The sequence below is a fragment of the Phycodurus eques genome, chromosome 6 (assembly GCF_024500275.1).
Source record: "Phycodurus eques isolate BA_2022a chromosome 6, UOR_Pequ_1.1, whole genome shotgun sequence".
Taxonomy (NCBI): domain Eukaryota; kingdom Metazoa; phylum Chordata; class Actinopteri; order Syngnathiformes; family Syngnathidae; genus Phycodurus; species Phycodurus eques.
The window spans coordinates 10,694,504-10,721,883 of NC_084530.1; the positions used below are offsets into that span (position 1 = coordinate 10,694,504).

Here is a 27,380-nt window from a genome sequence, read left to right on the forward strand (position 1 = left end):
ACAATTAAACAAATATAAGTATGTATGACTTGATGACTCTCAAATATAAAATTAGATTCAGTTTCACATGAGTTTTGTTTAATGATTTGGGTTAGAACATACACTGTATGTGTGGAGTTTGCGTGGGTTTTCTCCAGGTATTCTTCCCACCTCCCAAAAACATTACTCTTAGGTGACTCTAAATTGCCTGCTGTTGTGTGAGTTTGCATATATTTGAGAGCTACAAATCCATGAACACTTTCTGATACAGTATAGTGCATTTACTTTTATTTAATTTGGTACAGAAAGTTAAGTCAATGTTGATTTTCTAAGCCTGTGGGTCAATATATTTTTTTTAACATGCCTACGTGCACAAGGTTAAAGTTGTGTAATGCCGGACAAACATTTTTGGGAGTTTCAGCAACATGGAATTTTCTTTATTAGATTTAAAATGTAAATTATTTAAATAATCATTCGAGCATAGCTGTGATAACTAAATAATATCAAATAGTTTTTCAGACAAACTATATAAAGTTTGTCTGAAAAACTATATATCTACTATATACTTTTTAGTTATTTAATTAACCTTCTGTTTCAATTTGAAAATCCATCCATCCATCCATTTTCTTTACCGCTTCTCCTCACTAGGGTCGCGGGCCCAACACATTTGGGTTGAAGGTAGTTAAATTAGATTAAATTAATTAATTAATTTAATTGCTTTTTAGAAAAGAAAAGTTTCTGGGGTAGTCTGAAAAAGTGTTAAATGAAGCCCATTTACAAATTAAATACTTGCAATTATTAATTAAATATTATCCCCCCCCCCAGATAGTTGGTATGGTGTGTGCACGCACGTGTTACTTTGAACTAGACTGTGCAATTCCTGGAGAAATTGCGTGTGAATGCAGAAATTCAGATTAAAAGCATGTGCTTGAATGAGGTGAATGCGTAGAAGTTGAAACGATGCAAATGAGTTGAGAAATAAGGAAACTATAGAAACATTTGTAAACATTTAGAATTTCGGGCTTTTATTTTGAAATTTTGTGAAATTTGGGTAATGGGTTCACAGGATGGCTAGAATGAGCTGAACACGTAGAAGCTGAAACGGTGCGAATCGGTTGAGAAATGTGTAAGCAGGAGTCAAAAATGTAGAATATATCCTAATTTGGAAATTTTGTGGGTCAAAAAGTGGAAACATTTGGTGAAAATGGTGACATTTCTGGTGGGTGGGAATTTTTGGAATGTTGAAAATCGATCCCAAGAGGAATTGAATAAGCTGAACATTTTGAATTTCGAATGGGAACGACGTGAATGTGTTTTGTTGAATGTGCCATTGGAAATGAATGGGCATATTTTTTGGGAGGGGGGGGGGGGCGCAAAACATGGAATTGTGGGAAATGTAAAAATGTTGCGGCTTCGATGAGTAATGCCACACGAGGCGTGAATTTTTCGCACATGTTGAAGTTGGAACGGAGTGTGAATCGGATGTAAAATGGCGAAGAAGAAGTGGGCGGAATCATAAAAATAAAAAAAATAATGATAAAAATAAAGGTAGAATAACATACGTGTGAAAAACATTCACACAATAATGAAATGTAGAAGTCGATGAAACATACAAACGAATGTCTAACGTCTTCTAGCGAGAATAAGAGACGCTTGTGATTGGCCGATGTTCTTCACGTGACCTGCGCATTTGCATATGGCCAGGTAGTGCGGGTCCAAATAGTTTCGGTTGTGTTGAGAGCACCGCCGTTGCTCCGCCGAATTTCCCCGTAACGTCTTCAAACCGAAGCTTCCGCGAACGACGAACTTCATGAACAGGTTCCCAGCTTTCGGACAGGTAATTTCCTTTCAAGTGACGTCGTAAGGCTGACTGTTGAACGGAGAGCGAAGAAGCCGAGTTAGTGTCGGCGAGGGCTCTTCGCTTCCTCCTGCTGCTTGTGGCGACTCCCAGCAGTCAGATGGACGGACAGGTGGAGCAGGACGGGCTGCATTCCTGCCTGGCCCGCAGAGGCGCAGAACCGCAGAACAGCATCCCGATCAGACAGTCAGCAGTACAGCAAGTAGTCTATCAAGATACAATCTTTCAGTGGTGGGAAGTAACGAAGTTCAAATACTTACTTAGTAGATTTTTTTTTTTATTTTTTTTAATAGTATCTGTACTTGAGTAGTTATTTTTTTTTAGGACGACTTCTTCATTTTACGCCTTATATTTGAAAACAGATACTGCATCTCGGGGAGTAGCCACCATTTATACTTGGCAAATAAAGATGATTGTGATTTCAGAGATGGCACATACAAATTATTCAGGAATAATCAAATTTTTATGAGCAAATGATGATCATCTAGTATCCAGCTGTTCCTCTCGGTAGTGGTCAAAGGCAAAAGCATAAGTAGCCAGATAATTAATTGGCCAATGGTGACACTGAACTCGAAATGGAAGTAAAACATAATTCTTGCCAGCAAGCATATTGCACACAAAATGGAAAGAAGATGTAAAGGTTTTGAGCTATTTTTTTCAATCTTATTTTCAAATCTCGCTGAGTTCCAAACACATTTTCTTTGTGTTTTAAGCATAACAAGACATTAGTGGACATCAGCTTGGATTTAGGAAAACTAGTAAACCTTTTTGCCCATTTTGTGACACGGGTTCAATCATTCCCAAACGTAAATAGTGCAAGGGCTCTATTTGGAATCCGAAAATCCTCTGAAGCACACCAAAAACATCAACATGAGTTGAGGATCAGTCGTTCCCAAATATTTACTTTTCATAAGCGGAATAAGTGTATGTGAATATCGGGTTATAAATATGCTTATTTATATTTAATCAAATCCACATCAGTGGACATTTACTCGTCGATTCATGGATCAAACACCTGTTGTGAATTTTTCCATCCACCTCCTTGTTGTCGAACAGCAAAAAGTCCTGGAACATTGAACAGTTGGACGTGCATTCTAAAGTTTAAGATAAGGTTAAATTAAACCGAATATCTTTTTGTGAGTAGTGTAGGTAATTGACTACTATAGGGTGCAGAAATGCTTGGCAATTGATATATTGTAAAATATATATATATATATATATATATATATATATATACTGTATTGTAAAATGAATACCACTCTGATAGTGTCTGAGCATTATATTTGTAAACGCAGACATTTTGATACCACTCTTGTATAGCATTTGCATTAGACTGTGCCATTGTACCTAATATTTTGGCCAGTGGATGTATTTCTCTACGTTTGCTCTAATAATTTTGGCATGTAATTTTGTTTGTGTATTCTCATTGATGGCATTCTTCCACGATACTAGGAATGTTTCCCAGACCTTTGTGTAACTAAGTATACTTATTCTCTTTCTCTGTGTATAGCTGGTGAGTTTAATCAATATGATTTGAGAGTCGTAAGAAAAGGCTTCTTTTTTTTTTATTTTTAACTTTTTGTGTGAATGAGTTAGTGGACTTCCAACATTCCCCAAAAAACAACTGGCTTACAGAGGTTAGGATTTTGAAAAAAAGAATGGAAATAAAAAAAACAAAAACAAATTACTACTTTCCTATGAGCCATTTTTAGTAGATTCTCAAATTTTAAAAATTACATACAGTATATCGCAAACAACTCTTTATCTTTACTTCAGCACTTACAGCACCTTATGTTGAGCAGCTTGTGCTTACCTGCTGTCAAGCTGGCCAGCTATTGGCTAGCTGCTCTTCTGCAAACACAGCACCGTAAAAGGAACAGTGTGTTTGTGTGACATTTTAGGGTGTTACAGAAAAGGTACATGGGTGAGATTTTCAGCAAATAGTTGTTAGATTCTACAGAAAAACTCACTGAGTCGTGAATAGTGACTCGCGAATCAGAGGGGGTTCTCTGTATTTCCTTTTCTAAAATAACGGTGAACAGAAACTTCCCACCAGGGAATTTGGGTTACACGTTATTTTTTTTGTACAAACCAAAGTAGCTGCAGTACATTCATCGACTCACCTTAATCATTTTCCAGATTAATTTTGTGTGGCATGTACATATTTTTCCATTATGTGTGACTGTGGTTTACATAATGTTCTTCTTTTAAGTGTAATTCTTAACAGGGTAAATACCTTAATATATACAGGAAATAATGACCTAATTATTGTCTGACAAGTTGTGGTCTTCCAGAGTCCTCACTAATGGCTACTTGAAACGGCATGTGGCGAAGCGAATATTGCCCACGTTCGCCATGCCGGCGAATCAAAATTGCCTGCGTCAAAACTCAAAAGCCCTTCCTAATAAAGGTTTAAGTGAGCGCGGTCACTCTGCCGCGTGATATGTAATTAATATAATTATATCATATAATATAGTTTTCCATTTGATCCACTTTTATGTGCACATCTTGGTGATGAAACGTGTCACTTGTGTCACTCCACTTTGTCTCTATACTCTGCTGACACTGACATCAGTGCAACTGACAAGAGCATCATTATACAGTAGAACATTTTTACAAGGCATGAAGTTAAATGAGTAAGTCAATTTGATGGAAGGTTTTTCTTTTTTACAATTCAATAGTAAAATAAAGACGTGTTCTTCGTATCAATTCATCATAACATTTAAGTCCGGCCTACAGGACAGTCATTTGTTGGCTATATCCAGTGTGTTGGTCATACAATAGAGTCATTTATTTCTTGTGTTTAGCGAATAATGCTGAAGATAACACTATTAACTATTTCACATCGATTTATGTCGTCCGAGAGGCCAACTTGCCGAGAACAGATCGATGTAGTGGGATCGTAGGAATATAGATCCATACATTGAAGGAGCGGCTGAATCATTACACCCTTAGTTGCAGTAATTTCCATTCAGTCATCACTATACTTCTTCTTTGCCAGGTGTAACCACAAAAAGCCAAAGAAAAAGTAAAAAGTCTGTGATTTGCTTACACATGGTAATAGTTTGAACTCCAAGTTTAAAAGATTTTAACAAGTATATAATTACAAAAGCGCAGGGGAATTCAAGAAACCTTTGTTCAAATGCACAAATGAGAATTTGTTCTCCATTGCCTTACTTGGATAAAAGTTAATTAAATAAATACTGGTATATGAGTTTAAAAATAGTTTTCCTGTATTAGTTGAAAATATTTGCGTGTTTGACACATCGCCTGTGATGTTTTTTTCTCTCTCAACATTTTCATATCCTTTTTCACAGCTGTCCGTCACAATGACGAAACAGGCATTCTTCCCTCCCACGGTTTCGACACTCGTCTCCACTGTGGTTCTGCTGCTTTGCTTGACTCTGCTACTGTTGCTGTGCGTCATAAAGAAGAAGAGGAGAATGGAGGGAACCTACCGTCCCAGCGCAGAGGAGAGGAAACAGGCTGGAGCAGCTGGTTCCGAAAAGAACGGCCTGCCCCTCCCCTTGCCCAAAGAAGAACGCCTCATATGATTACACCACATTACGTGGAACCCCAACCGTTGACCCCTTTTCAACCGTTTGGATTAATACGCCCACTAATTTCTGGTGATGATACATGCTTAGGCTTTGCACCTCAAGTCTTCTGACACACCATACACTTCTTTATTCGCCATCTTTTTATTCACTTTTTGGACTTAACAGACCATCAATGCTGTTACCAGTTGTGCTGCATGAAAAAGGGAAACTGTGTAATTTCACTGCATAAATTTTGCTCCATGCGAAGGTCCATCGAGTTGTTCTCAGTTTGACACATGAGGAACTTGAACTGAACTTTGTATTTGAACAGAGGTTTGTTGGTTTTTACAGCACTTTGCATTGTTTTTTTTTTCTATTTAAATATATATTAACTATGTATTACACTAATGAAGGATACTGATTTACACTGACACCATGATGCACTTTTACAATGTTCACTTTATAAAGTAAAAATAATGTGGATATAAATAAAGTATATATGCACACCACTGCTTACTCTCCTAGGCAAGATCCCAACTTTGTTAAAAGATACACGGACATGCAGTTTTTTGCGGTTAAGAAGAAGCAAATTGACTCTCCCAGTCAGCCGGTGTGGGCGCTCCATTGAGCTTCAAACTTCTTTTTAAGTTCTGACACCTTGACAGGAGTTGCGCCTCCCTGCGCATGATTGATGGTGCTGTTAGCATCCGAATGGGTCCTTGAATCACACGACTGATATGTTTGAACAATGTCACTGCTGTTACCTGGTCCGTTAGTCTCGGCCAAGTCCTTATTCCTTGTCTTGTCCAGGAACCCTTCACTGGAGACCTGAGACTGGAAGCCCACCTCTTCACTTCCCTCCCCTAGGTTTCCACTTCCCTCTTCTGTTGCATCCTCATGTACTTCAGGTGTTCTATTTCCATCATGGGTCTCATTCTTACTCCGATTTGCACCACCTTCCGTCATTTTCCGCTCTTCGTCCTCATTCCGCTCCGATGTTTCCTCCACAGGACACTGTTTACAAGTCACTCTTTTTTCTGGCTCATTCTTCAATTTTGCTTCCTCAAACTTCACTTCCCTTGAACTATTTCTGTTATGGATTTCTACTCCACGGGTCACTTTTATTGCTACCTTCTTTTCCTCCTTTTTATCTCCAATGCCTCTCGCCGTCTCATGTTCTCTGACACATGCTGATGCCTCACTGACAGCCTTGTTTGGCTCAAAATGCAGACAACTTGAGTTCTCAGTCAGCGTTGGCACCTCCTCTGAGTGTTCTGGATTCCAGCTGTGAAGGTTGCCACTGCCACTCGTGGACAGAGGTAGGCTCTCCTGGCTGGAATTGACTCGACCAAGCTTAAAAACACAACAGTAGTGGTTCAGCGTATTTACAGTCAGTAGATGACTGAGTAAGATGGCGACACAACGAGATCCAATATGATAACTTTGTCAAAATTCCACCTCAACCAAAGTAACTGTGATGTTGTGCACCAGAAATCAGAATTTTCTTATACATTCTGATAAAGACGAAAAGCAAAAATAATATACTGTCGCAGCTCACCCACTCTTAAATGTTACAGACATGTCATAATTTAAACATTGATAAAAGGAGATTTTTGGCAAAAAAAAAACAAAAAACTACGAAACACCCACACTGACTGACACTGTAAAAGAGATTAATTTAACAATATGTTTATAATTATGCAGCAGTGGACAACATCATACTGAGAATGTAATCATTTTACCTGAGGGGTATATTTGAAAAACATCTCAGTATTGACATTAAGTGCAGTATTACCTCTGACAGTAAATTAAAATAAAGCATTAATATGCTGACCCCACCCTTCTCATTAGTTTCTGCAGCATTACATTACGCATGTTTCAGTTTTACATTCTTACCTTTGTAATATAGTCATAACTGTCTGGCCCAAACAGATCCAGGCTGCGTGTGCCATATAGCAGGCCACGGTCGTGTGAGCTGCGGGTGCTGAGTGTGTCAAAGATTTCGCTGAGAAGATCCATTTCCTCTGAATCACACAGAAATGACTCTTCCTCATCTTCCTCGTCATCCTTTTGAAGCTCAGAGTCAGGCGTGACCACTTGCCCAGACATCATCCTTGATATACAGGGACAAACGCAAATATACACATACATTTAATGTACTACAGTATTTAAGGGGCACATGGCCATTACACTTACAGGAAGTGAAAATGAAAGAGAGAGAGTGAAGTTGAAGTCAACTTCAAGTCATCCGAGAAGATGTTTTACACAGTTTGGTAGAGTGTCCGTGGCATTTGTGTCCATTCATACAGAAGAACTTTAGTCAGATCAGAGTCACTGATGTTGGACCTGTGAGAGGGCCTGATGGCTCATCTACTCGGTTTCTAGCTCATTCTAAAGGTGTTTGACAGACATGAGATCAGGACTTTACCCAAACTGTTAACGCAAAATTGTAAGCAAACCTCCATGTCCGACATGGTAGGTTAAATGGTCAATGCATTGGCAAATAAGTAACAGGTCTCGATACTTGCCCACAGGTTTATGTCTCTCACCCGTTCCGTGCATCTCCAGCTGCCGTGGTGCCCTTGGCTTGGGTGACGCCATGTTTGTAACTAGGCCGACGAGGACGTGGCTGAGGTGCAATGTGAAAGTAAAAAAAAAAACAAAAAAAAAACAAATCACCAGCCCCGAACAAAAAAGAAACAATGATGGACTGACAAGTAGTGACAAAAGTGCAAAACAACACACAAAAGTTATACAATAATCCATTATTTGATTTATTGTGCTTTATTTCTCAAGCAACTGACAGGTATGGAAAGACATTTGAGCATTTATTCAATATCAATGACATCCAACTTAAGATCCATACCCTTGTACACTCTTTATCGTCACTAGTTTGGTTTTGTCATACGAGTGTCTAGAAAAGGCCCCCCTCTGACAGCACCTTCTGTTTGACCCAGTTTTATATCCGCTTTGTCCATATTTGGCTAGGACTGCCCCCTTTCCTCTGACTGGTTTACTCCGCGTAGAAGACCCACCTGTGAGCGTACACGTGTTTGTTATGTTGACCAGTGCTGGCTCGGGAGCGGAAAGGGAAGGCGGAGATCTTCGCTGGTGACGTAGATAAGCTTGAGAAATTTGAATGAACTGATTCCAGTCCTCTCGGCAGAAAAACGTCTGGAATTTAGAAATGCGTGGATGACTTAATTCATATTTCACATGTTTACTGAGGCACCACGGAGACAAAATTACATCCCAAATACTTGAAAAAGTTGGTTTGGCAAAATATGTCCCCTTTAAGCTCGATATCAAGGATTTTGAATAAATGCTCAAATGGCTTTCCATGGACAAGCGTAGATGTTGCACGTAATTCTGTGGTTGTTACCATTCCAAAGTGTTGCGTGATTGGTATACGATTCTGCAGGCAGTCAGACTGAGCACAATGGTATGATGCAGATCCACCTCTCTGAATGAATTGATTGCTGGCCTGTCTTACACACAAGCACACACAGAATACACTTGTTGGCGGAGCCACAAATGTATCACTGAAGTATCACTGCAGCCATTATGCTAACGCTCACCTTATGTTTCAACCTGCTTTTCAAACCTGAACTTGCGATACCGTTTGCCTGTTAAAGACAAAGCGTATTATTGTATATACACAGTAGTTCAAGTATAGCAGACGCTCCTATCAGTAAACACTCCTCAGCTTAAACTCACCCGTATATTATTTGTTTTGCACTTCATGTTGAGGATCAGCGTCCCGCTTCCTTTCTGTCAAAGGTACAGTACAACGGCATTCTGAATTGTGCAACAATATGGGAAGAAACTTTTTTTTGGCCGTTACAAGTTGTAACTTACCTTTATGTGATCAACTACCTGTTGATAAGCTTTACTCTTTCCTGCCAAAAAAGACCAACAAGGAGATACAGTAAGTGACAGACTCCACCATCCACAATCGCTCTACACTCCAACACACTGTATATACCTGTTGTTTCACCCTCAAGGATCACCTCTTCAAAGAGGTCCTGTGGTATTTTCCCTGTGTTCAGAATATCCAGGCGTACATCAATAAACTGAAAATATTTCACAAAATAGTTATGAATACTAATATCATATCATGATTTCGGGGATGGCACTGTCTTCAAATCAAATGCATATGACGACTGTCCCTCAACAGAATAAGTCTGTTCATTGTTTAAGTATGTGCATGTACTTGTACAAGGTGCAGAGCCAATGTTGCCTTGCACCTGTTCACTAGAATAAAAACGCACGTTGTTATCCTATTGATGTTCAATATTTACAGATACAGATGGGGCGCATGCATGGCTATTGTCCTGGTAAGTATGAACAGGTAAGGTAAGCCAATATGTGTACAGCACTAACTTACAGAAAGCAGCAGAACACAACTGCCAGCAAAATTTTGCCTACAGGACGGAGAACTTTACCACAGTGGTTCAGACATTATTTGCTCACTTTCAGTTGGTGTTCAGACTGGACCCGGCATTGTAACTCTATAAGGACCACAGGATTTTACACATTGGTACCTGTAATAATCTATATAGCACTGAATGAAATGTCCGAGCATCCATTCATTTTTAAATTGCTTACCCTCATTAAGGTTGCTGGTGAGCTGGAGCCTATGCCAGCACCCTGCACTGGTCTCCAGTCAATCACAGGGCACGAATAACAAAACAACCGTTCACACAATTTAGAGTCTTCGAATAACCTACATGCATGGTGTCGGAATGTGGGAGAAGGAAGCCACAGTACCGACAGAAAACCCATGCAAGAACAGGGGGGGGCGAGCAATTCCCCACACAGAACTGAGCCCTGAGTCGAGAACACAGAACCTCTCGACTGTGAAGTGCTAACAACTAGAGCACCGTGCTGCCCAAGAATGAAAAATAACAAATTATAGTGACTAATAGTACAATGATATACTGTAACAACGACAGCTAAATAAATAAAACAACTGAACAAGTCACGTAGCTAAAATGCTTTAATTTGATTATCTGTCGAGTAGAGAGCAGCAAACCTTGTACCTGTTTGAAAAACTGTAAATGAATGGCACTGTGAAGAAACCGCCTCATACTGGGTGACTTGTGATCGAGAAACAAATCTTGATTGAAGCATACCTCACCGCTCTGCAAAAAATAAACATACATAAATAAATAAACAACCAAGTAAGTAAATACATGAATAAATAAATAATGTGAGCAATAGAAAATGTACAAGAAAATGAGAAATTTAATCTTCACCTGGATGAATTTCACCTCGAGAAAAATGTCAAAATATTTAAAGTAGCAGAAAGTCAAAAAATACAAATTGTTTCGAACCGTCAAGATAGAAAGAAAACAAAAAAAAAAGCTAGGAATACCGAAGACATTTGAGTCCATTCCAAGCCACGTTATTAAGAAACCAACCTTAAGATTCTGCAGAGCATCTTTGTATCCTCCAAAGAGGACAGATTGGGCCTTGAGGAAGGCCCGTGAGACCCCACAACCAGAAGACACCGCCTGACGCTTCAAACATAACTTCAGCCCAGACATCTGGGGACAGATATACTGTACATTCAGAACTGTTGACATGGTGGAGATAACAGTGGATATAAAAAGGCAACACCCCACTGTTCAAATGCCAGGTTTTAGTGAGTTAAGGTAAATCAATTCAAATCTTTTTCAGCCATTAATGTGACCCACAGTATAAACTGAACAACTCAATTGAGCATTAAAAAAACATCCTTTCGAGAGGGAAAGTGAAAATAAATGACTGAAATGATGGCCGCTGGCCCACTGGTAAGCGCATCTGCCTCACAGTTCTGAGGACCTGGGTTCAAATCCCCAGCCCCGCCTGCGTGGAGTTTGCATGTTCTCCCCGTGCCTGCGTGGGTTTTCTCCGGGCACTCCGGTTTCCTCCCACATCCCAAAAACATGCGTGGTAGGTTGATTGACGACTCTAAATTGCCCGTTGGTGTGAATGTGAGTGCGAATGGTTGTTTGTTTGTATGTGCCCTCCGATTGGCTGGCAACCGGTTCAGGGTGTCCCCCGCCTCCTGCCCGATGTTAGCTGGAATAGGTTCCAGCACGCCCGCGACCCTAGTGAGGAGAAGTGGCTCAGAAAATGGATGGATGGATGGATGGATGGATGGATGGATGTATCTGTTGCGATACATTTGCACCACATTCTAAAATGTGGTGTTTCCTTACAAACAATGGTATCTTCTAACTACCAGCAAATAAAAGCTGAACTGTTGATCTTTAACTCTACAAAAATAAAGGAATTGGCCTCACTGTTCCAATACTTTTGGAGGGCAGTGTACACCACGTATCGTGTTGAGGGTCACAGCAAAGACCGAAGCCTATGCCAGAGTTTGGCGGACGACAGGTACACTCTGGACTGGTTGCCAGTCAATCACAGAAATGATCCCACACCATCTGAAGGACAGTTGTGTGAACCACTACACTGGCAAGGGCGGATGCAGAAATTGTTTTCAAAATACATACTGTATTACACACACATGCACACACACATGCTCTCGTACCACATCTGAAGGTATCTTCTTCAGGTCATTGAAGGGAGTTTCCAATGTGTTTGTATCCACATTCAAAATGACAACTTCCTCCATACCTCGACTCCTCACCTTCTGCCAAATCCACGCTGTGATTAAGGTTGTGTGTTCATAGATTTGTTAAGAGTTTACTTTTCTATAGTTTCTTACCTCAGCGAGGCTGCTGTGAACCCCGATAAGGTACGGCATGGGTGCACTGTAAGAGGTAATATCATATGTGACATATAGAAACACAGACGACAGACTGGCAGACTAACCAGCAATAGTCCAGAAGGTGTGGTGGCAGGACTGGGATGAAGATGTGTTGCCAGTGCATTGGGTATAACAGAGCCCCAAGTGCGTGTACACAAGATGTCAGCTACAAAAAACACAGTAGCACACAATATGTGTTGTATGTGGAAAGATTCCATAAAATGTAATGAAAGAAATACATACAGTGCTGAGTTTGCAAGCAAATATTAGGATGCGTCTCTCAAACAGCATGCTGGCGTAGAGCTGCAGAAGGTTCTTCACATCTACCGCCACTATCAACTCTGTCAAGTTCCTCTGGTATGTACGCACACGTAAATGCAAATGAAGTAGCGCTGTTAGCATGAAAGTTTGAGACGATAGATTTCATCCCAGATACTCACATTTTCAGGAATGGACGGGAGACCTCCAGGATCAGGACCAATGAAGTATGGAACCTTCTCAAGAGGATTCCACATTATTATTTGGGGAAATGATAATAAGTCAAAGGAATGATCAACTAAACACGAGTACAGTTTGTCGTCACAGGTACATTGAAACCCCACAATGGTCAGAACAAACATGGATTGGTTGTTGGAGAAATGCCAGTCTGCTCTCCTGAGCTCTGTCAAAGTATTCTTGAGCCAGGCACCGTTCCCCCTAAAACTGCTCAGTGGCTCAACACTGCTGTGCAGCCTCACAGTTCTGAGGACTAGGGTTCGAATCCGGCCTCGCCTGTGTTGCGTTTGCATGTGCCTGCGTGGGTTTTCTCCAGGTACTCTGGTTTCCTCCCACATTCCAAAAAACATGCATGGTCGGTTAATTATTATTAACACACTATTTTTGTTATTTTTTGTTATTTTCCTTTGTAAAAAGTGTATTTTATTTTTTTGTTACTTTTTTTATTTACATATTAAGAATAGAGTTTTACTGGCGTGTTAAGCGCACAATGCGTTGTGAGTTAATTCTTCATACCGTAGTGTGCGGTCAGAAATCGTCATGGAGGTAACGACTGACTCACCGAAGGACTTACAATACTTAGTTGAAATAATATTTACAATGAAAAGTGAGAGCTTTCAAAGTCGTCTGGAGTCTGGATTGCTTGTGAGCTGGTTAAACACGCTGCACCGCTGACGTTCACGTAAGTAAGTGCTTCTCCCCCCGTCAATCACCCACAGCTTTCTTTGTTAAACAGCTGCTTAAACTTGTTTTCTCGCTCTTCTCCTCAAAATTATGATGGTGGGAGCAAGGATGTGTGTGCCTGTGTGTGTGTGTGTGTGTGTGTGTGTGTGTGAGCGTGCAGGCATATAATTAGAGATTTACCATTTGCAGTGAGATAGAATCAGCTGCCAGCGGTATGGGCTGCCTGTACAGTGCCGCGAGCACAGCTTTCATATCATTGGTCTGTTAAGCACACAAAAGTGTTTTAAGCGTAATCGTGTTTATTTGGAACATACTCGACTTCATTACAAACTCACCTGCCCCTTGGTGATGTAGTCAGCTAGGGTATTGAGAAATTTATAAAAGACCTCAAACCATGGAAGATAACTGTAAAAACAATCATTATGTCAAACTCTAGGAGCGATTTAATTAGAGATGACCGTTTGCTCTGACATGTTCGCACCTGAGGATGCAAAGGCACGTCCGAGCACTGTTGGTGAGGCGACAGAAGCCAAAGCGTTGGCAGCCCTCGAGATCAGTCAGAACAAAAGTGAAGTGCTGCACAGTCCCTCCTACTCTCACCCTGAATAAAAGAGGTTATAGGGAATAGAGTGCTGTCCACCGCAAGTTTGAACTAAGAAAAAAAAAAAACTGCAGACAGATATGTTTGCCCAATCATACTGTGATGAGATGCAGCTTCTGATTTTAGTAGCATTTAGTCTGGTAAGTACAAGGCAGGAGATGACAATAGAGGTGGCTTTATTGTATGAGGCACTGTACGGACCAAACAAATAACCTTTACCGCAAAAAAAAAAAAGCCCCTCTCACCTCAGCAAAAACTTTCACATTAATCCCCCCCCCCCCAAAAAAAAAAATCTAACTTATGTTAAAGACCTCTCACACTCAGCAAAAACATCTCATTCACACCAAAGAAAATCGTATAGTCACCGAAAAAAATCCTCTGACACACACCCAAAACACTCATTCGCACAAAAAAACCCTCTCAAACTCACCAAAAACTCACATAAACCTCTCACTCACATACAAAGAATTCTTACATAAACTACAAAAAAAAAAAAACACAGAAAAACTCACACACACCAAAAAAAACTCTCACACATCAAACAAGTTCTCTTATCACGTGAGACCAAAACCGACAACAGACCGAGGGATGGTATTATTGCATGGTGGAGATAATTAGCATTCAATATTTGAGAGTCTGCCTTTTTTCAGTCTTGAGCTTCCTCTCAGATGCACAATTTTTGATGAACACAAATATTTTTTAATTCTCACTGCCAAGAAAATAAAAGAAAATTGTGTCACACAAAAAAACATTGCTTTTTTTTTCTCTGCGTGTGAGGTTTTTTTTTTGTTTTAGCGACGGTTTTTGGTGAATAAGAGAACTTTTTGATGTGTGAGTGAGGTTTTTTTGGTGTATGTGAAAGTTTCTTTGGTGTTTTTCTGGTGCGAGAGGTAAATGTAATTTTTGATCAATATAATACTCCATTATTGTGAGGCCACACAAACACAAAAGGCAGCCCTGCTAAGAGCCAAGTAGTCATATGAGAGTGCAAAGTGTAATCTCAACAACAAACAACACTCAATAACACACTTCTGAAATTCAGACGGTAAAAAGAAAAAAACACTAATCGATTATATCGTTTTTGTGTGATCGTGCTCACTAACATAGAGAGCCATCGCAATCAAAACGATAGTTTTCGCTTTCACGCTTTTTGGCGAAGTAATGATGGAAAACTCACCTTTGTATGTCATATGGGAAGCAGAAACTGGATAATGTTTGACAAGACTCCTACAAGGCAGATTTTTAGTGATAGCTACATCATTCAAAGTTAACAGTAGATGGAAGCATGTGGTACTGTGTGTCAAGCAGATGCAAACAAGAGCCTACCTTATCGCTGAAGTCGTCTGGAAACTGAAGACGGACACCTGGATCTGTAGCATATGAATACCTTAATAGTAGCGTTTCCCAACCTTTATTAAGCCAAGGCATATTACATGAGAAAAATCTCATGGCACCCATCCATCTATTTGTCTATCCTGCTTATCCTCACTAGGTTCGCGGGCGTGCTGGAGCCTATCCCAGCTGACTCTGGGCGATAGGCAGTGTACAACCTGAACCGGTTGCCAGCCAATCGCAGGGCACATAAAAACAAACAACCATTCGCACTCACATTCACATCTACGGGCAATTTAGAGTCCCCAAACAATCTGACATGCACCTTTTTGGGATGTGGGAGGAAACCGGAGTGCCCGGAGAAAACCCACGCAGGCGGGCCGGGATTTGAACCCCGGTCCCCAGAACTGTGAGGCAGATGTGCAGCCAGTCGTCCACCGTGCCAGCTAGAGATGTATTTGTCATTAAAAAAAAAAATGTTTAAGTGAAACTGGGCGGCACAGTGGATAAACGGTTCCACGAATAACCATAACCCGAATGAGGACAAGAGCTATAGAACATTAATGGATGGGTAGTTTTCATGAAAGGCAAAATTGATGGGAGCCTGATAACAATTGTAGATTAACAGTGTGTTCACTGTCACCTTTGATATTTTCAAGACCACAACAACTATAATAAATGCTGGATAAAATATATTATAAATAAATGTTGCATGTTAATAAAAACTTTGTTTAAGGTAATGCCTGGAGACAGATCACTTCTGGTTCAAAGCAACAGGACAGGCTGTGTGGTTTTCAAACCACAGAACAGGAAGTACCCTTTGTTACAGTGTTTGTGTTTATATCAGCCGTGTAAAGCAGATGTTCAGCACAGATCACTTTGCTTTACTTTCACCAGTGCATACTGTAAATATGTACTAACTGCAATCTTTCTTTCTTGTAGAAATGGCGAATGTGTGCTTTCTGATGACCAATTTCCATGGCTGAACAGTTCCACTAGTAAATGTGTTAGCGTATTGGATGACGTTGTGCTGATCTATAATGGGAACTATAATGCTAGCAGGCCTTGGTGCAAGGTAGCGAAAAGGGACTTACCTCTGTCTCTGGCTGTAGGACATGTTGCCTCAAAGAATACGTTGAATGCTCTATCAGGGTTTTGTCTGTGAAAACAAAGACAAAAGAGAACCCATCACACCAAATATGTCCTTCACTTCTCTCAAGCAATGATCATCATGTACAGTCTATCAAAGGACTATTAGCAATATTTACATTTGCAGGTTTGAATGGAATGGCAATTTAAACACAAATGAAGGATGGTTGCCTGTGACGAACAGACATTCTATTTTCCTTTCCGTTAATTTGAAAGTTTGGGTCACTTGTTGAGTGCAATGTACGTAGCTACCCGCCGCAGGAAACGTTCTGACATGAGAGGAAGTGAAAATAAATTTAAAAAAGCACAGAGGTTTTCACATCATAATTTGGAGGATGAAGGAGTCATTTGATTAACTTACCTGAGTCTAGAGCCCATGCTGTCTGAATGCCACTGCGCCCACGTGTCGGTACAGGTGAGATCTTCAGTAGGTGAACTCTGATGGCGTTCAGGAAGACGGAGAGGAGTAGTGGAAGTCTGCACAATCTGCGTGTGACTGAACACTTCCTGCTTCATGTCAGTCTTGTGTCACTGTGTGTGTGCATGAACATATGACACCACAAATTCAAAAGACTGATGTTCACTGAATCCAAATCCCTAATATTTTATTATTTTTGAATGATGTAATGTGCACACTATAATGACAATCCTATAAGATTAGTTTCAAAAATGTAGACTTTACAATAATAATGATCATTTTAGAGATGTATTATAAATATTTTTAATGTAGAACTACACTGAAATGCATTTGCTGTATTTAATTTAAATTAAATACAGGAACTATTAGATCTCTCACGATGGTATTGGGCAGTTGTACACCACTGCAAATTACAAGGACATCCATCCATCCAGCCATCCATTTTCTACCGCTTATCCGAGGTCGGGTCGTGGGGGCAGTAGCTTTAGCAGGGATGCCCAGACTGCCCTCTCCCCAGCCACTTCATCCAGCTCTTCCGGAGGGATCCCGAGGCATTCCCAGGCCAGCCGAAGGACGTAGTCTCTCCATTGTGTCCTGGTCGTCCCCCGGGGTCTCCTCCAAACTCTGATACCTGTAATACAGGGAACGAACAGCCCTTATTAAGTAGTACCCCATACTTGCGGAGCACCCTCCACAAGACCCCCTGAGGGACACGGTCGGATGCCTTCTCCAAGACCACAAAGCACATGTAGACTGTAGTTAGGTGAGCTCCCATGAACCCTCCAGAAGTGTGATACCCTGAAGTTGGAACACACCCTCCAGTACCCCTTCTTAAGGAGGGGAATCACCACCTTGGTCTTCCAATTCACAGACACTGTCCCAGATATCCATGCGATGTTGCAGAGGCGTGTCACCCAGGACAGCCCCATAACTTTGAAACGGCTTTAGGAACTCTGGGTGGATCTCATCCACCCCCGGGGCCCCGCCACCGAGGAGCTTTTTAACCACCTGGGTGACAGCCCCAGAGATTGTTGGAGGTAGAATGTAGGAGAGCCCATCTATGAGTCGGAGGAATTGAGGAGGTCTTCGAAGTATTCTCCCCACAGACTCACAATGTCCCAAGTTGAGGTCAGCAGTGCCCCGGCCCAACTATACACAGTGTAGCGTATATTGGTTTGGAAAAAAGCGTAATTAATTTAGGGGAAAAGAATAAGCTGGAAGCGATCAGAATTTCTCGACCTCACACACCAACTCAGGCTCGTTCCCTGCCAGAGGTGACATTCCACGTGCCTAGAGCTAGCTTCTGTAGCTCACACTGTACTCATTGACCCGTCCTACAGGTGGTGAACCCACTGGAAGGTGGACCCAGGTCGTTTCTTCGGGCTGTGCCCGGCCGGGCCCCATGAATGCAAGGTCTGCCACCAGGCGCTTGTCATCAAGCACCACCTCCAGGCCTGGCTCCGGGGAGTCCAAGCGAGTGAAAACAATGTCCCACAATCTTTTTCATCTTAGCGCGATTTATAATACTACTAGTAGTAATATCCATCCATTTTCTGATCTGCTTCTCCTCACTAGAGTCGTGGGCGTGCTGGAGCCTATCACAGCTATTATCGGGCAGAAGGCGGGGTACACCCTGAACTGGTTGCCAGCCAATCGCAGGGCACATACAAACAAACAACCATTCGCACTCACATTCACACCTACAATTATCTGACCACGCATGTTTTTGGGATGTGTGAAGAAACCGGAGTGCCCGGAGAAAACCCACGCAGGCACGGGGAGAACATGCAAACTTTACACAGGCGGGGCTGGGGATTGAACCCCAGTCCTCAGAACTGTGAGGCAGACGCTCTAACCAGTCGGTATCTTCAACTCAAAAGCTATGCTGATCTCTCAGTTAGCCATTACAGTGGTTCATAAACCTGAATTTCACAAACAAACTGGGCACGTCCCTCTTCCATGCCTACCCATTGAAAAACATACTTGATGAATACATATATAGAGTCAGTGAACGGTTGGATTTGGGTGGACAAATATAGTTAATGAAATATAGTGAATGAGTTTATTAGAACCTTAAAAACACAAGACATAGATATGTTTACCAATACATTTATTGAAATCAAATACCAAATTACACAACTGAATTCAAATGCAACGTATTGCATTCGGCCCAGATATAGAACAGTGCAGTGAACAGAAAGAAACCTTTACAGAAACCTGACGACAGACCTCTATGTGGTCACTTGGGGAATACAGCTAATCCAGTGAATCACTGGAAGAAGAGGGCAATTGTCTGAAGCCACGAAAGCAGAGAATAGGCAGAAGTGATAGTACAGATAATGCAGACCCGGGCCGCGGTTACAGTAAGTGCATGGAGGCAGTGAATTGCATAGGTTTTAGGCACCCTCCTCCTCCTCTTCCTCTTCAAAATCTCCCTCCTCAGCAGTAGCATCCTGGTATTGCTGGTACTCAGACACCAAGTCGTTCATGTTGCTCTCCGCCTCAGTGAACTCCATCTCATCCATGCCCTCTCCCGTGTACCAGTGGAGGAAAGCCTTGCGGCGGAACATAGCAGTGAACTGCTCAGAGATGCGCTTGAACAGCTCCTGGATGGCAGTGCTGTTGCCAATGAAGGTGGCGGCCATCTTGAGGCCCCGGGGCGGGATGTCGCATACGGCTGTTTTTACGTTGTTGGGGATCCACTCGACAAAGTAGCTGCTGTTCTTGTTTTGCACATTCAGCATCTGCTCATCCACTTCCTTCATGGACATGCGGCCGCGAAATATGGCAGCCACGGTCAGGTAGCGTCCGTGGCGGGGGTCACAAGCAGCCATCATATTTTTGGCATCAAACATCTGCAGAGTAAGTTCAGGCACGGTGAGGGCTCTGTACTGTGTGCTCCCCCTGCTCGTGAGCGGGGCAAAGCCCGGCATGAAGAAGTGCAAACGAGGGAAGGGGACCATGTTGACAGCTAGTTTGCGTAGGTCCGCATTCAGCTGCCCGGGAAAACGCAAGCAGGTTGTCACACCACTCATGGTGGCAGAAACCAGATGGTTGAGATCTCCGTAAGTGGGTGTGGTCAGCTTGAGGGTACGGAAGCAGATGTCATACAAGGCTTCATTATCAATGCAGTAGGTCTCATCTGTGTTCTCGACAAGCTGGTGGACGGACAGTGTAGCGTTGTAGGGCTCCACTACTGTGTCAGACACCTGCAGGCAAAATGGTTCAATTAAAAATTTGAATTTCACTCAGCAGAGTGTCCAACTTCACCAATGATGATATGTGAAGTGTCATTCCACAATCAGAGGACATTTTCTGTGTTCCCCCCATTCAAATACTCAAAATACAGAAACATGCTCTTGTTGTGTAAATAATGTAATGTAAATGTAACTGTGGTCAAAGGGATTCCTAAATATTATTTAAAATGCCAACTCTTGAGCACCCCCTAAATTAGATTTTTTTCCATTGTCCCTCCCCCTTGATCATCAACTCACATACCAAATAACAGATACAAATTCGAGTCAGCTTTATACTGTATTATTATGTTGATGGGTCTTCCTTGCAAGCTTTAAAACATTTTCTTTTATCACAGAAATTTCAAAAAGTTTGCATATTCTCCCTGTGTCTGCGTGGGTTTTCTCCCACATCCCAAAAACATGCACGGCAGGTTAATCGAAGACTCTAAATTGCCCGTAGGTGTGAATGTGAATGGTTGTTTGTTTATATGTGTCCTGCGATTGGCTGGCGACCAGTTCAGGGTGTACCCCGCCCCTCGCTCAGAGTCTGCTGGGATAGGCTCCACCCTTTCCCACCCTGTTTTCACTTATTTCTGTATTGCACTATATTTATTTTTAACCACACACTTAATTTTGAGGCTGGACCGCGTTAATTACATTTCCAGTCATTTCCATGGAAACATTACCTTGGTTTAAGAACGTTTTGGGTTACGGAACAAATTAAGTTCGTAATACAAGGTTTCACTGTAGTTACGGTGGAGGAAATAATTATTTGATCCCTCACTGATTTTGTGAGTTCACCCACTGACAAAGATATGAACGGTCAATAATTTTAATGGTAGGTTTATGTTAACAGTGGGAGACAGAATCCGCTCGTTGAGCCGTCACCTTATTATGGTGGAGGGGTTTGTGGGTCCCAGTGATACTAGGAGCTAAGTTGTCTGGGGCTTTATGCACCTGGTAGGGTCACCCATAGCAAACAGGTCATAGGTGAGGGACCAAACAAAGCACGGCTCCAAAAACCCAAGTGTAAACCTCCTCCTCTCTGCCAGAAAACCATTGATGGGGCTTCCGGCATGACAGTGACCCAAAGCACGCAGCTGAGGAAATGAAAAAGTGGCTAAAGAAGAAGCACATAAAGGTCATGGAGTGGCCTTGCCAGTCTCCCCACCTAAACCTAGATTTTCTTGATATTCTTTCTCTCCCTGTTAAAATACACCTACCATTAAAATTATAGACCATGTCTTTGTCAGTAGCTAAACTTACAAAATCAGTGGGGGATCAAACAATTATTGCCTCTACTGCATGGATGTGTGTGTGTAAATATATATATATATATATATTTAAGCCCAAAGTGAGTGTGTCGGTCAAACCAACAGTAACCTGTTATTCATATTATCAGAAAAAAACACTTATTTTTTAAATTTTATTTTTTTTATTTTATACCTGTTTAGCTGTTGTCTTGACCAGTAACCATAGCAACTAACAGGTAATGTGCTCTTCAGCAAAAAGTCTAACATTTGTATTGATTTGCAATACTGACACTTGTCAGTATATGGAGTAGGCTAATACTAAAATTAAATTAGTATTCAAATAAAGTTGCACTCTTTTTAATGTTTTTCAGGGGCAGCGCTATCTGTAATAGGGTTACGCCAAGCACAGCACGAGACAAATAAAAAAGTGTACCTTGTTTGATGGAGCTGGACACATTAAATTATACTGTATGATGATAATTACAATTTTCTTAAAAACATCAATAAATATGAAATAAATGGTCAGATTTTCAAACATATTGGTAACTAAATTGTCCTACAATTCTGGACTGACCCTTAACAAAAGTTAGTGTGACTTGAATTGTACCTTTGGAGAGGGCACCACACTAAAGGTGTTCATGATACGGTCAGGGTATTCCTCACGGATCTTGCTGATGAGCAGAGTTCCCATCCCAGAGCCGGTGCCACCACCCAAAGAATGAGTAAGCTGGAACCCCTGTAGGCAGTCACAGCCTTCGGCCTCCTTTCTCACTACATCCATAACCGAGTCCACCAGCTCGGCTCCCTCTGTGTAGTGACCCTTGGCCCAGTTATTTCCCGCTCCACTCTGGCCTGGAAAGAAAGACCTAATTATGATCTTCTAGCCTATAGTTGAATTTCAAACCATCATGTCTTCTCTTATATTATTTGCAATCACCAGGAAGTAGCATGAAAAGGTGTAGTTTACCGAAGACAAAGTTGTCGGGCCTAAAGATCCTGCCAAATGGGCCAGACCGGACAGAGTCCATTGTGCCTGGCTCCAAATCCACCAAGATTGCCCTTGGGACATACTTTCCTCCTAGAAATCAAATAGTTCAACTAAAACTTGGGATTTTTATGCCATTAAAACAAATGTAAGTCATTGCAGTTGTGTTTAAGGATTCCTGACCTGTAGCCTCGTTGTAGTAGACATTGATTCTTCCCAGTTGGAGCTCATCATCTCCATGGTAGGATCCAGTTGGGTCAATGCCATGCTCGTCACTGATCACCTCCCAAAACTGCGACAGACAAAGCAATTCACAGTACACAGGAAACATAAACACTGTGTCAATGTGCAGTTAGGCCAGACGGATTTGAACAACATAGTTTATGATTTCGCCTATAATAAACCACAATAACTTGAAATGAAATAATCAAGATCTCCTTGAAGAGTAGATCTTCACAAAAAGAGGTTTCACTTAATTGACATTTACTAGTTATTTGAACAGTTGACATAATTGTACATTTAACTATTTATTTCCTCTATGGAGATGCTTTGCCAGACCTAAACTAAATACCTTCACTTTTTGATTGTTTGTGGATCTTACTGCCTTCATTTCTAAGTGAGAACCATGCAGCATTGCAATGTTAGTCTTATCAGACTGAGGCAAATTCCTTGGCAAAGTGCTTTTGTTGCGAAAGTTGTACAAAGGGCAGCCGTACTCATTTTATGCCACACCTGCACCAGTGGCAACTGGGTAGTTTGCAAACCTGCCTGCTTTTTTAAGTGAACAATTAGAGCCATTTTCCATCTGTTTTTCTCTTTCCAGTTTAAAAAAATATTAATACTATAATAATAATAGGATGTATGTTTTTGTCAGGTAGGCCTATTGGGGTAGAGTTGCCAGAGAAGCAATTGGAAACAGCAGCATTTGGATCATATATTCAATTAAATCTGGGTAACATTGTACTCAAGGATGGTGAAAACTTTGGCCAAACCCATACTTTGCAATTGTAAAGCAACATTTAAGAACGGTAGCATTTTGTTTTTAGAATTTTCAACAAATGGTACATACAAACAATAGGATGTCAGAAAACGTATTTACAGTAAGCAGACAAACGTGATCAAAAGATAAAGAAGGCAAGTCAATGACTGCACACAAATATCCACTTAAAACAACATCGTGCCTCGTAATAGCAAAGTTTGCAGGAGCACTCTGCTTGTCAGGATTGAGCTTTTCGTGGTGTTGCAGGCAAGAGGTAGTGGACCCAAATGCAGGGAAGGGGGGAGGCAAGGCAGTAGTGCAGGAGTCTCAAAACAGGAATTTATTTTCAAAAACAAAAAGACAAAAAATGCATGTTGAATAACAAAAACAATAAAATAATTAAATAAAAATAAAGTTCGAAAAACAAGATTCAAAGTGACAAATACTGGGAATAAGCTCACCTAAAAAAATAATCAAGACATGACTGACACTAGAAATGATCCAACACAGACTGACAGAAAACAACTATAAACTGTACAAACCTCAATTCCACTGAAGTGGGGACTTTGTGTAAAACTAAATAAAAACAGAATACCATGATTGACAAATAATTTACAACCTATATTCGATTAAATACACTACAAACAGTAGACATTTAATGTTCAAACTGATAAATGTTAACATTTCTTTACAAATATTCTATCATTTTGAATTTGATGCCTGCAACACGCTCCGAAAAAGCTGGAACAGGGGCAGCAAAAGATTGGGAGAGTTGAGGAATGCTAAAAAAAAAAAAAAAGAAAACTATTTGGAACATTCCACAGGTGAACAGGTTAATTAGAAACAAGTGTGTGTTATGATTGGCTATAAAAGGAGCAACCCCAAAACGCTTGGTTGTTCACAAGCAAGGATGTGACGAGGTTCACCACTTTGTGAACAACTGCAAGAGCAACTAGTCCGTGCTATTGGGAATTGGCTATTGGCATTTCGTCATCTACGCTCCATAATATCATCAAAAGATTGAGAGAATATGGAGAGATTTTTGCGCGTAAGCAGCAAGGTGGAAAACCAACACTGAATCCCTGTGACCTTTGATCACTCAGGATGCACTGCAATAAAAACCCACACCATTGTGTAAAGGATATTACCACTTGATGCAAAGTGGGAAAAGCGTGCTGTGGTCTGACAAGTCCACATTTCAAATGTTTTTTGGAAATCATGGACGTCGTCAAGAGGAAAAGGACCATCCGGATTGTTGTCAGTGCAAAATTCAAAAGCCATCATCTGTGATGGTGTGGGGGTGTGTTAGTGCCCATGGCAAGGATAACTTGCACATCTGTGAAGGCACCCTTAATGCACTTAAAGTACATAGGTAAGGTACATACAGGTATTTTGAGCAGCATATGCTGCCATCCAAGCAACGTTTATTTCAGAGACGTCTCTGCTTATTTCAGCAAGACAATGCCAAACCACATTCTGCACGTGTTACAACAGCTTCGTAGTAAAAGAGTACACGTACGAGACAGCCCTGCCAGCAGTCCAGACCTGTCTCCTATTAACAATGTGTGACGCGTAATGAAGCCCAAAATATGACAACGAAGACCCTAGAATGTTGAGCAACTAAAGTTTTACATCAAGCAAGATTGGGAAATATTCCACCAACAAAGCTTCAACAATTGGTGTCCTCAGTTCCCAAACGTTTATTGAGTCTTGTTCAAAGGAAAGGTGATGTAACACAGTGGTGAACATGCCCAGCCCAGCTTTTTAAGAATGTGTTGCAGGCATCAAATTATTATATTGTTTACAATGGAAGAAATCAAATACAGCCAAATACAAGAATACTGCATACTAAAAGTGTATATTATGTATAAATACAGTATTTATAAATAGATTAATATTGTCATGGGGGAAAAACAAATATTTTTCATTTTTAATGCCTGGTACAACTAAAGTTACATTTGTTTGGACAAATATAATGATGACAAGGAAAATAGCTCATGAGAGTTTAAGAGCTGATATCTAGCTATTTTTCATGGTTTTCTTGATAACAACGAAAACCACATTTAACGATACAATTAAATGTATGTATTCTTCAGGTAATATATCTTGAGTGGTACCAGGCATTAAAAGGAATAAGAAATTGAAGAAACATGGGTAGGCTCACAATTTTTTTCATGACTGTGTATATCATACACATAATGTAAATAGATATACAATTTTATACACGTACAAACACATTTGTTATACAATATATACTTGATAAGGCAGGCATCAATGTAATTAGTTTTTAGAAAATGGCTTCAAATGGCCTAATTACTTTATTACATTATTTTCCAAGATTATCCTAATATTTTGAATTAATCAAAAATAAATATCATAGTATTTAAAGTTGTTTTGTCAGTTTTCGTTCCACTGGTTTTACTGATGTTTTAGATTTTTGCAATGGTATCATTTCAGTACCGGTATCGAGGTATTTTATGCGGGTATAGAATCAAAGTCAGAATGTTGGTATCGTGACACCACTACGTTCATTATTAACGACGTTTCCCTGAGTCATAACGCCATGAATTGTGACCTGAAACGAAATGCAGCCAATCAAAGAAGCGGCCCTACTGAGGAACAACGAAGCGTCCATAAACAAAATTTTTTTTTGGGTCATTTTTTTTGTATAAAAGTCGGCTTAACAGGCGGCAAGAAGTCTTTTTCCAAAGCAAGCCATTTTATTTGCTGTTGCTACGCCGCTTCTGCCTCCATTGCCTTTGGCAACACTTGCCAAAGATCGGCGCATAACCAGAAGTGGCTGCCCGTCTTCATTTTTGTGAGATCATGTGTGATCATGCGAGATTTCGAGATTGGCAGTAGAACGGAATCATTGTGCGTGGTGTTCTGTGTTGAGATTATCGGATAACACCACACACAACACAAACAAAACTGTTAAATGCGTCATTTGTGATTGATCTTTATTTGTGGGGTATGTCACAGGTAAAACAATCTTATGTATGTAGCAGGCCTTAGTGCATTTGCCAGCAAACAACAATTAAGCCTTGCAAAAGAATCCAAACACACCGGTGTAACACATATGATGTGTGACGTCTCTTGCGAGTTTAACCCAAGATTATGCAAACATTACTAAATCTTATTTGAACAGGGAGGGTCCGTTGATACAACCGGCACTGCGACAATCTTCCGAACAATCTGCTGCAGTGCTTCAGGACTGTGACACTGCCACAAGAAAACCACAACAACAAAACTATCTCTCAATCAGCAGACATGGGGAGCGAAGGTCAACACTGGTGATTGTTACAACATACATTTTTGATCCTGTGGGGCGTGTTAAATATGACCTACAGTACAATGAATTAGAGTTTTAAGCATATCTTTTCACAGTTTTAAACTACCAACTAACCAGAACCAGGACGGCTTCCTAAGAAGACTGCAATATTTTCTTTTCATCCGCTACCAGTGGTTTAGAAACTTAAATAATAAAACACAATGAAGACTAAGAAATATAACATATGAACAGAGAGCAAAAAGATGGTAATAAATGAAAATTAGACAGGCAAGAATCAGTCACATCTGTTTGCAAATGTCAAATGTCAGAGTGTGTTATCCCACTTACACGAGATTTGCCCGAATGTTCACCTATTTTTCGTAATCATGTCCACAAAGTGGCAAGCAACAGAAGACAGGTTGCTAATCGCAGTATCATGGGTGTACCTTCGCTCCAATCTGGTTCCCACATTGCCCGGCCTGAAGGTGAACAATCTCACGCATGTTGCTGTGTCGTGTGCTGCGTCTGCCAGGAGCTGCTGTGTAAGGAGTTCGTGCACTGTCCACAGTGTGTTGGAGAAATGGCGGAGCACTGGATTAGCTCCCAGCCTCAACCCGCCCTCCCCCTCCGCCTGTGTCCTACTTTCCTACTTCCTGGAACGTGACATCATCTATCTTCTCTGAAACAACGACCTGGCGCAACTGGATAATGTACCCGGGGCACCTGCCGAATGGAGGAAGAATCGAGTTCTTGCTGGACGGGATTTTCATTTATTATTATTATCATTTTATTTTTATTTTTTAAAACGGTACACACATACATCGTGGATTCAAACATGAAG

The 27,380-nt window shown here is 40.9% G+C and overlaps 2 protein-coding genes across 4 annotated transcripts; both read right to left on the reverse strand.

The window, feature by feature from the left end:
- Positions 1-5,509: 5,509 nt before the first annotated feature.
- dennd1c (DENN domain containing 1C) lies at positions 5,510-17,433 on the reverse strand. 3 transcript variants are annotated; one of them, XM_061679502.1, is made up of 23 exons: positions 17,265-17,433; positions 16,759-16,928; positions 16,343-16,407; positions 15,243-15,286; positions 15,094-15,143; positions 13,797-13,916; positions 13,651-13,720; positions 13,496-13,576; positions 12,577-12,630; positions 12,380-12,490; positions 12,202-12,302; positions 12,095-12,140; positions 11,918-12,016; positions 10,800-10,925; positions 10,419-10,520; positions 9,362-9,449; positions 9,235-9,275; positions 9,094-9,147; positions 8,955-9,002; positions 8,759-8,860; positions 7,926-8,005; positions 7,273-7,489; positions 5,510-6,729 (listed from the first exon to the last, which is right to left on the reverse strand). In XM_061679502.1, the coding sequence occupies exons 2-23, from the start codon at positions 16,911-16,913 to the stop codon at positions 5,980-5,982; spliced, it is 2,604 nt and encodes an 867-aa protein (XP_061535486.1). In that variant the 5' UTR covers positions 16,914-16,928; positions 17,265-17,433; the 3' UTR covers positions 5,510-5,979. The 3 variants fall into 3 exon arrangements, with proteins under 3 accessions (XP_061535486.1, XP_061535485.1, XP_061535487.1); XM_061679501.1 differs by having other exon boundaries at positions 11,918-12,019; XM_061679503.1 differs by lacking the exon at positions 11,918-12,016.
- Positions 17,434-18,863: 1,430 nt separating this feature from the next.
- On the reverse strand, positions 18,864-27,145 carry LOC133403537 (tubulin beta chain-like). The gene is made up of 5 exons (XM_061678469.1): positions 26,986-27,145; positions 22,473-22,581; positions 22,272-22,382; positions 21,912-22,156; positions 18,864-20,024 (listed from the first exon to the last, which is right to left on the reverse strand). The coding sequence occupies exons 1-5, from the start codon at positions 27,040-27,042 to the stop codon at positions 19,212-19,214; spliced, it is 1,335 nt and encodes a 444-aa protein (XP_061534453.1). The 5' UTR covers positions 27,043-27,145; the 3' UTR covers positions 18,864-19,211.
- Between the last annotated feature and the right edge of the window lie 235 nt (positions 27,146-27,380).